Source organism: Hemitrygon akajei, chromosome 15 (genome assembly GCF_048418815.1).
Source record: "Hemitrygon akajei chromosome 15, sHemAka1.3, whole genome shotgun sequence".
NCBI classification, from domain to species: Eukaryota; Metazoa; Chordata; class Chondrichthyes; order Myliobatiformes; family Dasyatidae; genus Hemitrygon; species Hemitrygon akajei.
The window spans coordinates 37,817,351-37,834,416 of record NC_133138.1 but is presented as its reverse complement, the minus strand read 5'-3'; the positions used below and the strand labels follow the sequence as shown (position 1 = coordinate 37,834,416).

The 17,066-nt window shown below is 42.1% G+C and overlaps 1 protein-coding gene across 1 annotated transcript in view; it reads right to left on the bottom strand.

Moving 5' to 3' along the window:
• The window catches only part of LOC140739252 (protein diaphanous homolog 1-like), a 238,589-nt gene that overhangs the window by 132,778 nt on the left and 88,745 nt on the right, over window positions 1–17,066 (bottom strand). Inside the window, exon 2 of the mRNA XM_073067393.1 lies at window positions 1,199–1,225. Within this exon, the coding sequence (XP_072923494.1) occupies window positions 1,199–1,225 (27 nt within the window). The remainder of the gene's footprint in view (window positions 1–1,198; window positions 1,226–17,066) is intronic.

Below are 17,066 nucleotides of genomic sequence, written 5' to 3'. Positions count from 1 at the left end.
ACCCAGTGACTTAACCTCCATAGCAGTCTCTGGCAATGAATTCCACAGATTCACCACCCTCTTGCAAAAGAAATTCCTCCTCACCTCAGTTCTAAATGAAGGTCCCCTAATTCTGAGACTGTGTCCTCTAGTCCTAGACTCCCCCGCTATAGGAAACATGCTCTCCACATCCATCCTATCTAGGCCTTTCTACATTCAATAGGTTTCAGTAAGCTAACCCCTCATTCTTCAGAACTCCAGTGAGGCCCAGAGCCTTCAAACACTCCTCATACGTTAACTTATTCATTCTTGTGTACCTTTTCTGGTCTCTCTCCAATGCTAGTACATCTTTTCTTAGATAAGAGGCCCAAAACTGCTCATAATATTCCAAGTGTGATCTGACCAACGCCTTATAAAGCCTCTGCATTACATCCTTGCACTTATATTCTAGTCCTCTCGAAATGTATGCTAACATTGCAATTGCCTTCCTTACCAACAACTCAACCCACAAGTTTATCTTCAGGATAATCAAGCATGAGGACTCCCAAGTCCCTTTGCATCTCTGACTTCTGAATTTTCTCTCTGTTTAGAAAATAGTATACATCTTTATTTCTTCTAGAAAAGAGCATAACCATACACAAGTAATCTGCACAAGTCCTTCTGCAAACTTCCTGCCTCCTCAATACTACCTGCCCTATAACCTATCTTTGTATCATCTAAAAACTTGGCTGTGAAGCCATCAATTCCATTATCCTTTTAAGTTGAAATAGTTAATTAAAATTGGTCTGAAACGCTAGTATTGAGATAACAAAACTACCCTCAACCAATCTGGACTCTTTAAAGGGCCTTTAGTTTGGCTAACACATCATTCTGTCCAATTCATTTTGGAAATGGAGATAAATAGTGACCTTGTCAGTATACGTACGTTCAGGGAACAAATAAAAACCTGCATGCATAGAGAGGTGGACCAGTTCATATGAAAATAAAATAACATTTTTACTAACGAAAAGTGACTGAAAAGTTAATTGCCATTTGCACAAATGCTCCCTCACCTGCTGAGTGCTCTGAGCTGTTCATCTCAATTTACTGGGTATTTATAATCCAAAATCCATTACTAAGTAATAATGCTACAATTCACAGTAATGCACTTATGAATTCACAGTAAATCACAAAGTTGGAAAAGAAGGAATATAGAAAAATAAAAGCACAGGCCACTTACCTCATCAGGAATCAGCTTCTTAAATGTCTATAGATTGGAAGATAAAATAGAAAGAAAGAGATAAGTTTTTGTCCACCACCAAAGGAGAAATAAATCATCAGAAAACACCCAAGCAACAGCAAAGAAATAGACGCAAAAAGTTTTCAGCAGTTTTAATGTAGTCACACCTATCAACTATACAAAAGCAAGTCCAGGTCACACAAGGGTTTGATCCCAAACAGGTGTAAGTGTGCAAAGCAGCTTTCCAATCTCGAAAATTCTTTTAAATTGGCTTAAGTGACTCATCTGTATCCATATACTTGCCTTGATTACTTATTATTTCATACCCTTGGTCAGTACGACCAACCATCTCAAATTTTATTAACTGATATAACATAACCTGCTTTTAGTGGGTACCAATTTTCAATTAAACTTTGTGCAAAGTAGCACTTCGTTGTTAAAGGACTTGACTTACCCCACACTTGTCACCAAGTTTCTACCACCCCATTACTTAAACTTAAATCATTTTTTTATACTCTATGTTCCAAGAAATATAGCTCAGATGGTATACTCTCAGAAATTTCCATGGCCAGAATCCTGGTCATATTTTGGAGAATACACCTTCTGCTCCTCACTCTAAATATGACCTTCCTGAGGTGCAGTGGCCAAGAAAGTGCACAGTAGTGAAGTGGTCCATGCACAGCATAATTTTCTCCCTTCAATATTCCAGTCTTCCAATCACAAAAGTAAACTTTGCTTCAGTTTGTCTGATACTCTTCTGTACTTTGAGATCTTGTTGCAATAGCTACTAAATCTCTATAAACGTCCCCTGCTCCTACATTTTTTAGCATCATCTGTACTTTCCTCACCAAATGTAGGTAAACCACATAGACCTACCTACAGTTTCACTCACTCCTTTCATCAAAATGTCTTCAAACATTTTCCCTCCCTGTCTGCACAATTTCATGTTCTACAAATGTTGTGTTATCTGTAAATTTGCATACATTTTAATTGTTTTTCCCAAGTTGTTAATAAATGGCAATTAACTGGGTCTCTATAGCAGAACCTTGAATGCACCACCACATATTTGGTAAATTTGTTCTTTATTGCCACATGTACTGGAGTGCAGTAAGAAGCTCATCTTACATACTGTTCATGCAGAGCAACTCATTACACAACGCACTGGGGTAGTGCAAAGAAAAAAAGTAAAATAACAGTACAGAATAAATTATTACAGTGATGACCACATGAAAATGCCATCTTCTTATTTTGCTTCTCTCTCCCTTCACTTACTAGGCCTCTATTACATTCTGCTTTTCAATTCTTTGTTCTATTAACACTTAATATAATTACCATGAAGCAACAAGCTTTGTGCCTCTTCCCTGACTTCTGAAAAAACCTGGGGTTAAAAAGATTGGAATCCAACAATTGTTTCAGCTTTGTCAGCTATCCATTCTCCACCCCATATCAATGTATCTCTTCAATCTCATACGCATGATTGCAAGCCAATAAACTTCAGTGAAGTTTATAAAAAATGCAGCTGCCAATGTGCTGGCCATCAACTTATTCAAAAAAATTTCATTAGCCCTGTTATACATGATTTATCTTTTACAAAAATCACACAGGCTCTATTTACCTCCAGGTTCCGCAAATGTTTTGCTACACTGTGTTTAATAGATTGAAAACCTAATTCACTCTTACGCAAAAATGTGAGCATCATTGCATTTAAATATTAGAAACATTTCTCAAGTCAATCATTATATTTTACTTAATTACAACACTGATTAATAAACAAATTAACTATAAAACTAGTGGAGAGCTCATTCATTTTTGGGGGGCATTACAGAAAACCTTAGGCACACAGAGGATAGAAAAATGGAGGGACTGTGTAGGAGGTTGATTGATAATACAATAGGGTAAAAGGTTGGTGCAACATCTTGGGCCGAAGGGCCTGTACAGTGCTGTAATGTCTTGTGTTCTATATCTGCTGAAGTTCAGGACAGCTTCCACCAGGGGGGAGTGATGCGCTTTGAGATGCATAAAAGCTTCCTAAAAGTATTTCATGATTTTATTTATTTATAATATATGTACTTACAAAAATGCATTTCCCCTCTACTACCTGGAAAACACTGTTACCACAACCCCATCTCTCCAAGTGTATTACAGCACACTTTGCTATGGTTCAGTGGTTGTAAACAGCTCCATATTTATTACGAAAAGGAAAGCTACTGAACCGTATCAACAGACACAATTTTGTTCCCGAACTTGTGCAGTTTTCATTACAAAGTCAGCTGACTTTACTACTTTTTGATTGTGGGCCACTTTTCCCATCCTGAATCAGCAAAGTTGCAGCTTATGTAATTCTTGAACTTGCCAGGTAGAGTGCATTGAGCCAAATTTCATGCCCTCTACTTGTCAGGTCAGCTTTGTGGACATTCAGAGTTTGCACCAGAAGTGTAGCAACTATTACCAGCTGTCCAGCACAATTCTCACAGATTTGATGTGATGCAAATAACACATTTCACTGAATGTTTCAATGCATATGTGACAAATAAAGCTAATCCCTTCTCTCCTTAAAACACGTTCAATTCTGCCTGATCTGCTTTCAATGTCTGACGTGGTCTGTACAAATGTCCTTATCTTCTTATCTTGGCAGGTTGGTGGTAGTAAAAGGGAACTGTGTAGAAAATAACAAGGACAGAACTTGAATCTGGAAGTTCTGATAACAGAAAGCAAATGTGTGTAAGAGCACAAGAATGGAATACCCAAAGTTTTATAGATGCGCAGTGGAGAGTATTTGGACCGGTTGCATCACAGCCTGGTATGGAAACTCCAGTGTTCAAAAATGGAAACACCTCCAAAAAGTAGTGGATACAGCCCAGTCCATTGAAGGAAAAGCCCTCCTCCAACACAGATGAAGCCAGATGGGTAGGAAAGGTAAAGGGCTGGAGAAGGATGAATCTGATAGAAGAGGAAAGAGGAGAGACGCCAAGCTACTTTTCCATCACCTGAACTCTGGTTCCAATGACCCCAGACACCTTCAGACCATGAATTACACAGCAGAAGGTGGCAGCCAAGGTCCGTTCCAGCCTGGACCTTGGCTGCCACCTTCCTCGCTGCTGCTGAGCATTTTGTATGTTGCTCTGGATTTCCAGCTCTGCAGACTCTCATGTTTAACCTCTTAACCATGTCTGGAATCTTTTATAAATTGAGTTGCTGACACATCATTGGCTAAATATTTGTATTAATGGGCAGGTATACAGATGTGCCTGATAAAGTAGACACTGAGTGTATCAAGAGCTCGAAGCAAAGAGAAACTTCTGGGCGTACTGACGGATCTAGCATCTTTGCATACATCACTACAGATGCTGACTGAATACTGAATTTCTGCAGCAGTTTTGATTTTTACTCCAGATTCCACATCTGCAGTTTCTTTCAGAATCAGAATTGGGCTTATTATCACTGACATACAATACTGTGCAAAAGTCTTAGGCACATTTACACGATATAATTAGAGTGGCTAAGACTTTTGCACAGTACTGTAATAATTTAATATATTGCACTGTACAGTTGCAAAAAAAAAAATTTCATGACAGATGTGAGTGACGATAAACCTGACTCTGATATGGGTCTCTATTGTGGACTGAGTGGGAAGGAAAAGGGAGAGGAGAGGGAGCAGGAAGCACCAGAGAGACATTCTGTAATGATCAACAAACTAATTGTTTGGAACCAAATAACCTTACCTGGTGGCTCAGGGGCTGGTGTATCTTTAACCATCCCTGGCACACCTTCTCTGCCATGATGGAGCTCACTGAGTTCCCAGCTGAGTTTGATCCTGTGCAGTGCCCCCCCCCCCCCATAAGAGACAGTGATACAGTTAGAATGCAAATCTATAAAATTTGCAAGTATCTTTGGTGACGTACCAAATCTCTTCAAACTGCTAATGAAATATAGCTACTGTCATACCTTCTTTGTAACTACATCAATATGCTGGCCCCCGGATGGGTCCCACGCCCCTCCAGCAGCACTCCACTCTCACTATTCCTAAGAGCCTTTACTTCTGCCAGATTTACAAACTCTCTCTCCACTCCACACTGACAAATACAGTCCTGTGTAAAAGTCTCCAGCACATATATAACATGCCTAAGACATTTGCATTGTATTGTAGGTCGTGAAATTTGTTCTTTTGTGGCAACAGCACAATACACGAAATATACATTACAATAAGAAATGTATAAGAAATTTAATAAGTAAATGAGAGCAAAAATAGTGAAGTAATGCCAGTGGGTTGATTTAAAAAATTATTAAAAAATATGCTGACAAAGGGGAAGAAGCTGTTTCAAAAATGTTGAGTGTATATCTTCAGGCTCCCACACCTCCTCTCTGGTGGTAGTAATGTGGGGATTATGTCCTGGGTGGTGGGGATCCCTGAGACATCACCTTTTGAAGATATCCTCATTGGTGAAAAGGCTAGTAATGGAGCTGCTGAGTTCGGAACCCTCTGCAGCTGTATCCAACCCTGTGCAATGGCCCCTTCGTACCCGACAGCGATATACAACCAGTTAGAATGCTCACCACAGCACCTCTGTAGAAATTTGCTGAATTGTTTGTTGACATACACATCAAACATCTAATGAAATATTGTCACCGGCATGACTTGCAATTACATCAACATCTTGTGCACAGGCAGATCTTCAGAGATGAGGAGCAGTTTCAAGATCCTGGATGCCTACTGTTGACCCCTTAATGAGGACTGGTGTATCCAATAAAGAGCAGAGGATGGATTAAGACTACAAATTTCTAAATGTATAACATATGAACCAAGAGTGATAACGCAGTGGTGAAGACCTTGCTTTTCCAGAAAAAAAAAAGCTGCATGGACTGCTTCTGGCAGGCCTGGACAGAAAACCCAAACCTTTGGGGCTTTAAGGAGAGAGTGTACTTATGCAGAAACTGACTGGATTACTCTCACAGAGAACCATCACAGGCTTCATAAGTTGAGTAGCAGCCTTCCACGGCAAGTGATAAAACTCTTGTGAAAGGTATACAAATTTGTTTTGTGCAAATAATAACATTCCAATTCATTTACCCTAGAGATTCCACAGATGCTACCCAGAGCAACAGTGGAGAGCATTCTAACTGGTTGCATCACCATCTGGTATGCAGGGGGAAGGGGGAACTACACAGGATCAGAAGAGGCTGCACAAATTTGCAAACTCAGCTCCATCATGGACACCAGCTTCACCAGAATCGAGGACATCTTCAAAGGGTGATGCCTCAAAAAGGTGGCATCTTCGTTAAAGACCCCCATCACCTAGGACATGCCCTCTTGTCATTGCTACCATCAAGAAGGTAGTACAGAAGCCTGAAGGCACACGCTCAATGTTTCAGAAACAGCTTTTTCCCCTTGAACATCAGATTTCTGAATGGACAATGAACCCATGAACATTTCCTCATTTATTGTTTCATTTTTTTGCTTTCTTTTGTACTACTTAATTATACATACACACAAATTTGATGATATATTCCAGTGATGCAAAACTGATTCTGATTCACACAGAAAATGCTGAAAGAACTCAGCAGGTCAGACATCATCTATGAAAGGGAAATTACAGCCGACGTTTAGCCAAGACACTTCATTAGCTCCTAAGGCTGCCTGACCTCCTGAGTTTCTCCAGTGTGCCTGACCTCCTGAGTTTCTCCAGTGGTTTGTGTGTGATGTCAATGCCTTTGCATTTTGGATTGTCAAAAATCAAGAATGACTTTCAGTGAAAGAGATACCAATAACCACTTTAATTCCAATCCCCATTCCCATTTTGACATGTTGGTCTACCGCCTACTCTACTGCCACAATGAGGCCACACTCAGTTGGCGGAGCAACACCTCATACTCTACATGGGTAGCCTCCAACCTGATGGCATGAACATCAATATCTCTAAATGTCGATAATCTTCCCTTCCCCTCTTCTTCACTCTCCCCACTCTGGCTTCGCTCTTACCTCTTGGTATCACCAATCACCTCCCCCGGTGCAGCTCCTCCTTCCCTTTCTCCCACAGTCCAACCTCTTCTCCTATCAGATTCTTTCTTGTCCAGCACTTTACCTTTTTATACCCATTACCTCACTGCTTCTTTCTTCATCCCTGCTCCCCCACTTACCCAGCTTCACCTATCACCTTTTATTTTGTACTCCCTCCACTCCACCACCCACCTTCTTATTCTGGCTTCTTTCCCCTTCCTTGCCAGTCATGATGAAGGGTCTCGGACCAAAACATCAACTGTTTTTTTTCATTTCCATAGATGCCGCCTGAACTGCTGAATTCCTCCAGCACTTTATGTATGATGCTCTGGATTTCCAACTGAATCTCTGGTGCCAATAATTGAAGCTAGTTTAGAATTAAAACCTGTTCACTCATCTGAGGAATAATTACTGATGAGCTGGCTGAACAGAATTTATCATCGAGATGCTATTTGAGGGAGTGAGCAAACTGGGAAGCCAAGTCCAGTTAGGTTGACACTCGTAGTAGGAAAACACAGAATATACTCAAGGAAGTGATGAGTTGTTAAGAGTGCCCAGACTGAGTCAGGTCAACATAGATTAAGAGTCACAGCCGCAAAACAAGGAACTGGAGACTCAGAACAGGATGCCAATAAATTTCTTCAGAAAGTAGTTAATCTTTCTCCACCAAAAAGAGTTGTCAGAATCAAGTTTATTATCCAAAACAAAAAAAGATTTTTAGGTAGAGATTAAGGGAATAAAGGGATTATGGGTGCTTGTGAATGGAAGCAAAGCCTATGATTTGAAAGAATGCCATAAGCAGGCCTGAGGAGTGAAATTCTTGCTTCAACTGCAAAAGGAGACATCCAGCACCTTCAGAACTTCAGCAGTATCAGGCTAGCCTATTTTCACCACTGGTAGTTATTTCTTGTAATACTGCAACATGCTTTGAATTCACTTTTTTTGTTAAAGAGGTTACACAGTAGAACCTTTATGGTGAAACCAGTAGATAGGAAAGTGAGCAGAGGAAACAACACCCAGCAACTTTCAAGGAAATTGCAAGAACGAGGGCCCCCATGCACCATGTGGTAAACAGTCAGGATTTCCAAATACAGGTGTCCCCCGCTTCATGAAAGTTCGCTTTACGCCACTTCACTTTTATGAAAGACTTACATTAGTACCTGTTTTCGCTAACTGAAAGAAATCCCAAGAGGATATTCACTTTTACGAGAAAAGGCGCCTGCTTTAAACGTGTTTACCCCGAGAAAGACTACCATGACCATGAAGCCTTGCACGGGCAGCTGTGTGCGCAAGTGTGTACGTGCCGATTTTTTTCCTACAAATTGGTTTTTGGCCGAATCTTCCGGATTCTGGTAAGTGAAACTACACTCTACATATATTATTTCTACTTTATATAGGCTGTGTATTTATTATATCATTCCTGCTTTTACTATATGTTAGTGTTATTTTAGGTTTTATGTGTTATTTGGTATGATTTGGTCAGTTATTTTTTGGGTCTGGGAATGCTCAAAAATTTTTCCCATATAAATTAATGGTAATTGCTCCTTCTCTTTAAGCCATTTCAGCTTATGAGAGGTTTCATAGGAACACTCTACTTTTGGATAGTGGGGGAGACCTGTAGTTTAAGAATGAACTATTGGAGTTTATCTCATTGAAACCTTTCGAATGTTGAAAGGCCTAGACAGAGTAGTGTGGAAAGGATGTTTCCCATAATGGGAGTGTAATATTGGAGGCTTTGGATGGTAAGCCTGTGCCTGTCTGTATCCAGACATAGTAGCAATTAAAACTGTCATACGAACAATTTATGACTGATAAAGTTAACAATACTTATCTGTACGGAAACTAAGGGGGTGAACCCACATGTATCTGTGTATGTGACTGCATGTATATAAAAAGAACTACATTTGCTTCAGGAGGGAGAGACCCTCGAAGCAGCCTCAGAGAGAGTGTGCTTAAGGAGGGTTCTCTTGAGTAACTGCTAATAAAGAGTTAAAGTTACTTTCACCGTAGTACGTGGTGTCTTTGCATCGAGTAGATCAAAAGAAGTTTACAACAGGAGAACCTTGGACAAGAGGGCACAGCCTCAAGATAGAGGGGTACCCTTTCCAAACAGAGATGCGGAGAAATTTCTTTAGACAGTGGCGAATTTGTGGAATTTGTTGTCACATGCAGCAGTGGAGGCCAGGTTACTGGGCGTACTTAAGGCAGAGTTTGATAGGTTCTTGATTGGACACAGCATCAGAGGTTATGGGGAGAAAGCCAGGAACAGGGGTTGAGGAAGAGATAGAAAAAAGGATCAGCCATGACTGAATGGTGGAGAAGACTCAATGGGCCAGATGGCCTAATTCTGCTCCTATGTCTTATGGTCTTTACTGTACCCAAGTACAGTAGCAATGTCTCAGGATACAAAATATTCAGTCACAACAATATAGCTACAATTGAATTGAATTTATTACTTACATCCTCCATTTACTTGAGTAAAATTCTTTAGCTACAGTTCTGTCCAAATGTGTAATGTGCAATTTATAGTGAATTATAATAAATAGTATGTACAACAGGACAGTCAATATAACACAGAAATATAATTGTATCAGCATGAATTAATCAATCTGATGGTCTGGTGGAAGAAGATGTCCTGGAGCCTGTTGGTCCTGGCCTTTATGCTGCGGTACCGTTTCCCGGATGGTAGCAGCTGGAACAGTTTGTCGTTGGGGCGACTCGGGTCCCCAATGATCCTTCGGGCCCTTTTTACACACCTCTCTTTGTAAATGTCAATAGTGGGAAGTTCACATCTACAAATGCACTGGGCTGTCCACACCACTCTCTGCAGAGTCCTGTGATTGAGGGAAGTACAGTTCCCATACCAGGCAGTGATGCAGCCAGTCAGGATGCTCTCAATTGTGCCCCTTTAGAAAGTTCTTAGGATTTGGGAGCCCATACCAAATTTTTTCAGCTGTCTCAGGTGAAAGAGATGCTGTTCGCCTTTTTCACCACATAGCTGGTATGTACAGACCATGTGAGATCCTCAGTGTTGTGTACGCCAAGGAACTTAAAGCTGTTCACTCTCTCAACCACAGATCCATTGATGTGAATAGGGGTTAGCCTGTCTCCATTTCTCCTGTAGTCCACAACCAGCTCCTTTGTTTTTGCGACATTGAGGGAAAAGTTGTTCTCTTGACACGACTGTGTCAGGGTGATGTCTTCTTCTTTGTAGGCTGCCTCATTATTATTTGAGATTAGGCCAATCAGTGTGGTCTTGTCAGCAAATTTAATTGGCAGTTTGGTGCTGTGGGTGGTGACACAGTCATGGGTATTCAGAGAGAAAAGCAGGGGGCTTAGGACACAGCCCTGAAGGGTACCTGTGTTAAGGGTCAGAGGGGTAGAGGTGAGGGAGTCCACTCTTACCACCTGCCGACAATCTGCCAAGAAGCCCAGGATCCAACTAAACAAGACAGGGTGAAGGCCGAAGTCTCTGAACTTGTTGAGCCTGGAGGGAACTATGGTGTTGAACTGTAGTCCAAGAACAGCATTCTCACATAAGCATACTACTTCTCGAGATGTGAAAGGACGGTGTGTAGAATTGTGGCTACTGCGTCATCTGTCAATTGGTTGAGTCAGTAGGCGACTTGTAGGGGGTCCAGTTTGCAAGGTAGCGTGCTGCAGATGTAGTCCTTGCCCAGCTTCTCAAAGCATTTGCTTATTATTGAGCAAGCACGACAGTGCGCCAGTTGTTTAGACACGGTACCTTGGTCTTTTTAGGTACAGGAACAATGGTGGATATTTTGAAGCAGGATAGCATTCTACACTGGGAGGAGGAGAGATTAAAAATGTCTGTAAACACACCTGCCAGTTGTGCTGCGCACATCTTGAGTACTCGCCCTGGGATGCCGTCCAGTCCTGCAGCCTTGTGACTGTCCGCTCGTTGGAAACACCTGCATACTTCAGCCTGAGGGATGTCCACGCTGCTGGTTTCTTCGGGGGCTCTCCTCAGAGGCTCAGAGTTGGCAACAGCGAATCAAGCATAAAAAAGATTTAGCTCATCTGGGAGAGAGGCAGTGTTGTTGGAAACTCCACTGCATTTAGCTTTGAAGTCTGCGTTAGTATGCACACCTTGCCATAAGCTGTGTGTGCTGTTGGTGGAGAGGTGTGCTTGGATCTTGTCTCTGTATTGTTGTTACACTGCCTTGATGACTTTGCATACATCGTAGCTGCATTTTTTTAAAATTCCTGTTGGTCACCGGCAAATAAGCTCTGTGTCGCACAGTAAATACTGCTCGCACAGAATTATTGATCCAGGGTTTCTGGTTTGGATAGATGCTAAACCTTTTTCTGGCGGACAACATCCTCGATGCACTTCCAGATTAAACTCGTGATCCCTTCCATGAACTTTGAGACAGACAGACATACTTTATTGATCCCGAGGGAAATTGGGTTTCGTTACAGTCGCACCAACCAAGAATAGTGTAGAAATATAGCAATATAAAACCATAAATAATTAAATAATAGGTAAATTATGCCAAGTGGAAATAAGTCCAGGATCAGCCTATTGGCTCAGGGTGTCTGACACTCCTAGGGAGGAATTGTAAAGTTTAATGGCCACAGGCAGGAATGACTTCCTATGACGCTCAGTGTTGCATCTCGGTGGAATGAGTCTCTGGCTGAACGTACTCCTGTGCCTAACCAGTACATTATGGAGTGGATGGGAGTCACTGTCCAAGCTGACATGCAACTTGGACAGCATCCTCTTTTCAGACACCATCAGAGAGTCCAGTTCCAACCCCACAACATCACTGGCCTTATGAATGAGTTTGTTGATTCTGTTGGTGTCTGCTACCCTAGCCTGCTGCTCCAGCACACAACAGCAAACATGATAGCACTGGCCACCACAGCCTTGTAGAACATCCTCAGCATCGTCCGGCAGATGTTAAAGGACCTCAGACTCCTCAGGAAATACAGACGGCTCTGACCCTTCTTCCAGACAGCCTCAGTGTTCTTTGACCAGTCCAGTTTATTGTCCATTCGTATCCCCAGGTATTTGTAATCCTCCACTATGTCCACACTGACCCCTTGGATGGAAATAGGGGTCACCGGTGCCTTAGCCCTCCTCAGGTCCACCACCAGCTCATTAATCTTTTTCACATTAAGCTGCAGATGATTCTGCTCATACCATGTGACAAAGTTTCCCACCGTAGCCCTGTACTCAGCCTCATCTCCCTTGCTGATGCATCCAACTATGGCAGAGGCATCAGAAAACTTCTGAGGATGGCAAGACTCTGTGCAGTAGTTGACATCCTCATCATGGAAGTCATTCCAGTTGACATCATCAAAGCAGTCCTTTAGAATAGAGAGCGATTGATCAGACCAACATGGGCAGTTTAACTATGGGTGCCTCTTGTTTCAGCTTCTGCCTGTACCTCAGCAGCAGCAAGATGGAGGAGTGATCAGATTTTCCAAACGGCGGGTGAAGGAGCGCTTTGTAAGCATTGCGGAAGGGAGGGTAAAAGTGGCCAAGTAGGCTATCTCCCCGTGTGCTCACCTGGATGTGTTCACAAAACAATCATCCCAATATAGCACAGAACACAGAAAAGCACAGCACAGAAACAAGCCCTTAGGCTCATAGTGCTATGCCAAACTAATTACCGTAGATTCCGGACTACAGAGCGCACCTGATTAAAAGCCGCTGGCTCTAATTTTAGAAATAAAATCAATTTTTTAATTGTAAAGGCCGCACCGGATTTTCGGCCGCAGGTGTCCCACGTTGTAATATGAGATATTTACACAGAAAGATATTACACGTGAGGATTTTTTAACTTTTAATTAAATCCATATGGTAACAAAAACAAATACATATTGCAAATGCTTTTTTTTCGAACCGTGCCCGTAACGCGGCTACTTTTAAATATACGTTGCGTATACTTCTTTACTGAACAACATTCCAATATCTCCTAACGACTGGTAAAAAATATATATACTGCAGCCTACCAGGAAAAGTTATTGATCGCCTTTAACTTAAAAGCAGCGTTTCGCTCTGCCGCTCGACCCCCACCTTTCCGTTTATTCGCAAACGGCGTTTTCCCACAAGACACCGCGAAACCGGGTGTGACGTCATAGCATCCCGCGATGTAGTACAGAAAACAAATATAGTTAAAACTCTTCTAACTTTAACTAGAAAATGAATTACTAAGCGAAAATATTATAAACTAAAGTAAGGCAGCACAATGCTTCGAGTGTTTTCCATGTTGATGAGGGTGAGTACAAATGACTGATTTACAATAATTTAATTGTGAAAGTGCGCTTGATTTATCGTACAATTTCATTGGACCTCTGTGAACTACTCATCAATTTTATTGGTCTACTGTTATGAGGCAAAATGTTTACGAGGCGGCATGAAAAAAATCATGGATTAGCCGCTCCGTTTTAAAGGCCGCAAAGTTCAAAGCTGTTCAAAATGTGGGAAAAAAGTAGCGGCTTAAAATCCGGAATCTACGGTATATTAGTAATCAGATGCCCAATCAAACTAGTCCCTTCTGCTCACACAATGTCTATGTCCTTCCATCGCACATTCATGGGCCTAGCTAAATGCCTCTACCATTTGCCTCCACCAGCACCCCTCAGTGCATTCCAGTACATCACACTAAAGAAACTTGCCTTTCACATTTCCCTGGAACTCCACTTTAAATGCAAACCCTCTGGTACTAGGCAGTTCATTCCTAGCAAAGAGATTCTGGCTGTCTACTCATCTGACACAATCTTATAAACCTCTATTACAGACAGCCAGACATACTTTATTGATCCCGAGGGAAATTGGGTTTTGTTACAGTTGTACCAACCAAGAATAGTGTAGAAATATAGCAATATAAAACCATAAATAATTAAATAATCATAAGTAAATTATTCCAAGTGGAAATAAGTCCAGGACCAGCCTATTGGCCCAGGGTGTCTGACACTCCAAGGGAGGAGTTGCAAAGTTTGATGGCCACAGGCAGGAATGACTTCCTATGATGCTCAGTGTTGCATCTCGGTGGAATGAGTCTCTGGCTGAACGTACTCCTGTACGTTCTCTCCTCTACCGCTCCACAGAAAACAATAAAACTTTGTCCAATCTCTCAGAGCAAAATCCAGGCAGAGTTCTGGTAACCTCTTGTGAAACCCCTGAAAAGCCTCAATATTTTCCCTTTTATGGGGCAACCAGAATTAAATGCAATACTCCAGATACAACAAAGAGTTTTATAAAGCTGCAACAAAACTTCCCAGTTTTGAACTGAATAAAGGTAAGCATGGCAGATGCAAGTAAAAAAAAAATGCAACACCAGAAAAAAAACATTCTGAAGCATTTTCTGAGCCTCATTACTGTACAAAGGGCATAAAACTGAGCATTCAGAATCAGAGAAAAACATCACCAGCTGGAACTGTAACATCAAAACTATCCTCTCCAAAAAAATAGATGGAATCTTCAGAGAAAGAAATCACTCTCTGGAATAGTAGTGGATTCAAACACCACTTAGACAAATAGTTTAAACACAAACCAAGAGCTGTGGGAGATGCCACAGATGTTTGCCTCTCTGATAGGAGACCTATGGATAGTGGAGTGCCACAGGAATTGGTACTAGATTTATTGTTGCTTGTCACCTGTATCAACAATATGGATGATAAAGTGGTTAACCGGATCAGCATTTCTGCAGATGACACCAAGATTGGGGGTGTAGTGGACAGTGAGGAAGGCTATCATGGCTTGCAGAGGGATCCGGATCAGCTGCAAAAATGGGGTGAAAAATGGCAGATGAACTTAATGCTGATAGGGTCATAAAGAAAGCTTTTGGCACTTCATAAATCAGTGTATTGAGTACAGGAGATGGGATGCTATGCATTAGTTGAGTACAGTGGTCCCCAACCACTAGGCCGCAAAGCATGTGCTACCGGGCCGCGAGGAAATTATATGATTTGGCGATATGAAACGATATGAGTCAGCTGCACCTTTCCTCATTCCCTGTCATGCCCACTGTTGAACTTGAAGGCATGAGAGGTCATTAGTCAGTCATTAACCTACAACTACTCGATGAGTGAAAAACAAACGTAGCTTAAGAGTTTCTTTGCAAAAGGTGGTAGGGGACATAAAATACCTAACGATGATGATAATGCAGAGACAGCTGAGGCCGAGACTGCAAAAAAAAGCTTCCTTCAACAGAAAATATGATGTCATACACAAAATATGGCTTTAATGCGACCAGTGGCTCGCACGTTTCAAGACCCCTGTGTGAGACAAGCTGTCTAATGAGGCAATGAAGCCCTCAAAACTGCTTCGGCACCTTGAGTTCAAGCACCCTGAACTTAAAGACAAACCCGTTGAGTTTTTTGAGCAGAAAAAAAGTGAGCAAGTGGGACTGAAGCAAGTGCTGAGAGCCACCACCTCCACAAATGCTGCTGCTCTGAGAGCGTCGTACTTAGTGGCTAGCCGTATTGCTAAGGCTAAGAAGCCTTTCACTGTTGGTGAAGAATTGATTCTGCCTGTTGCCAAGGACATGTGCCGTGAGCTGTGGGGAGAAGCTGCAGCTAACAAGATGGCACAAGTTTCTCTTTCAGCTACCAGTTTCAAGGAGAATCGATGACACAGCAGAGGATATCCAAGCACAGCTGTTGGAACGGCTTAACGAGTTACCATGGTATGCTATCCAGGTTGACGAGTCTACCGATGTCGACAATAAGGCAATACTGCTGGTTTGTGCGATATATATTTCAAGATGATGTGCACGAGGATATGTTGTGTGCACTGCCCCTGCCAACTAACACAACTGGGGCAGAATTATTCAAGTCTTTGAATGACTACACGTCAGGCAAACTGGACTTGTCACTGTGTTGGAATAAGCACAGACTATCACTGGACAGCTGTCCAGTTTCACTACACAAGTCAAAGAGGTTGCTCCTGAATGCCAGTCTACACACTGTGTCATACACAGGGAAATGCTGGCTATCTGAAAAATGTCACCTGATCGTAACAGCATATTGAGTGACGTTGTTGAAGTTATCAATCACATCAAAGCAAAAGCCCTTAACTCACGTCTGTTTGAGCAGCTTTGCAAGCAAATAGATGCAGAGCACAAATGCCTTCTCTTACACACTGAAGTCATGTGGCTATCAAGGGGGAGAGCCCTGGCCAGGGTTTTTGAGTTAAGAGAGCCACTACAGAGATTTCTTTCAGGAAAAAAGTCACCACTAGCAGCACACTTCAGTGATGAGGAGTGGATAGCAAAACTCATTTATCTGCGTGACATCTTCAACCTGTTCAATGAACTCAATTTGGCACTTCAGGGGAGAATGACAACTATCTTCAAGTTGGCAGAAAAGGTGTCTGCTTTCAAAGCCAAACTGGAACTGTAGGGATGGCGAGTGGACAGGGGCATATTTGACATGTTACCAACATTAGCTGGGATTTTGGGAGAGACTGAGGCTGCACCGTCCTTCTCACCGCTGGTACGCGATCGCCAATCTTCGCTCTCGACAGAATTTGAGTGTTACTTCCCAACCGCAAATGTCCCAAGACATGCAAAGGAATGGGTCCATGACCCATTTGTGAATGTCCCCGGTGATTCATCCACGTCAGAGTGGGAAGAAGATCAATTCCTCGAGCTTGCAAATGATGGTGGGCTGAAAAGTATGTTTGACATAACATCTTTCCCGGCATTCTGGATCAAAGTCAAGGCTGAATATTCTAAGATAGCCACGAAAGCACTGAAAATGTTGCTTCCATTTCCAACATCATATCTCTGCAAAGCGGGGTTTTCTGGAATTAATGCAACGAAAACTAAATTGCGGAATAGACTGGACATAAGGAACCCCCTTCAAGTATCGCTGTCTCCCATCACCCCTCACCATCTT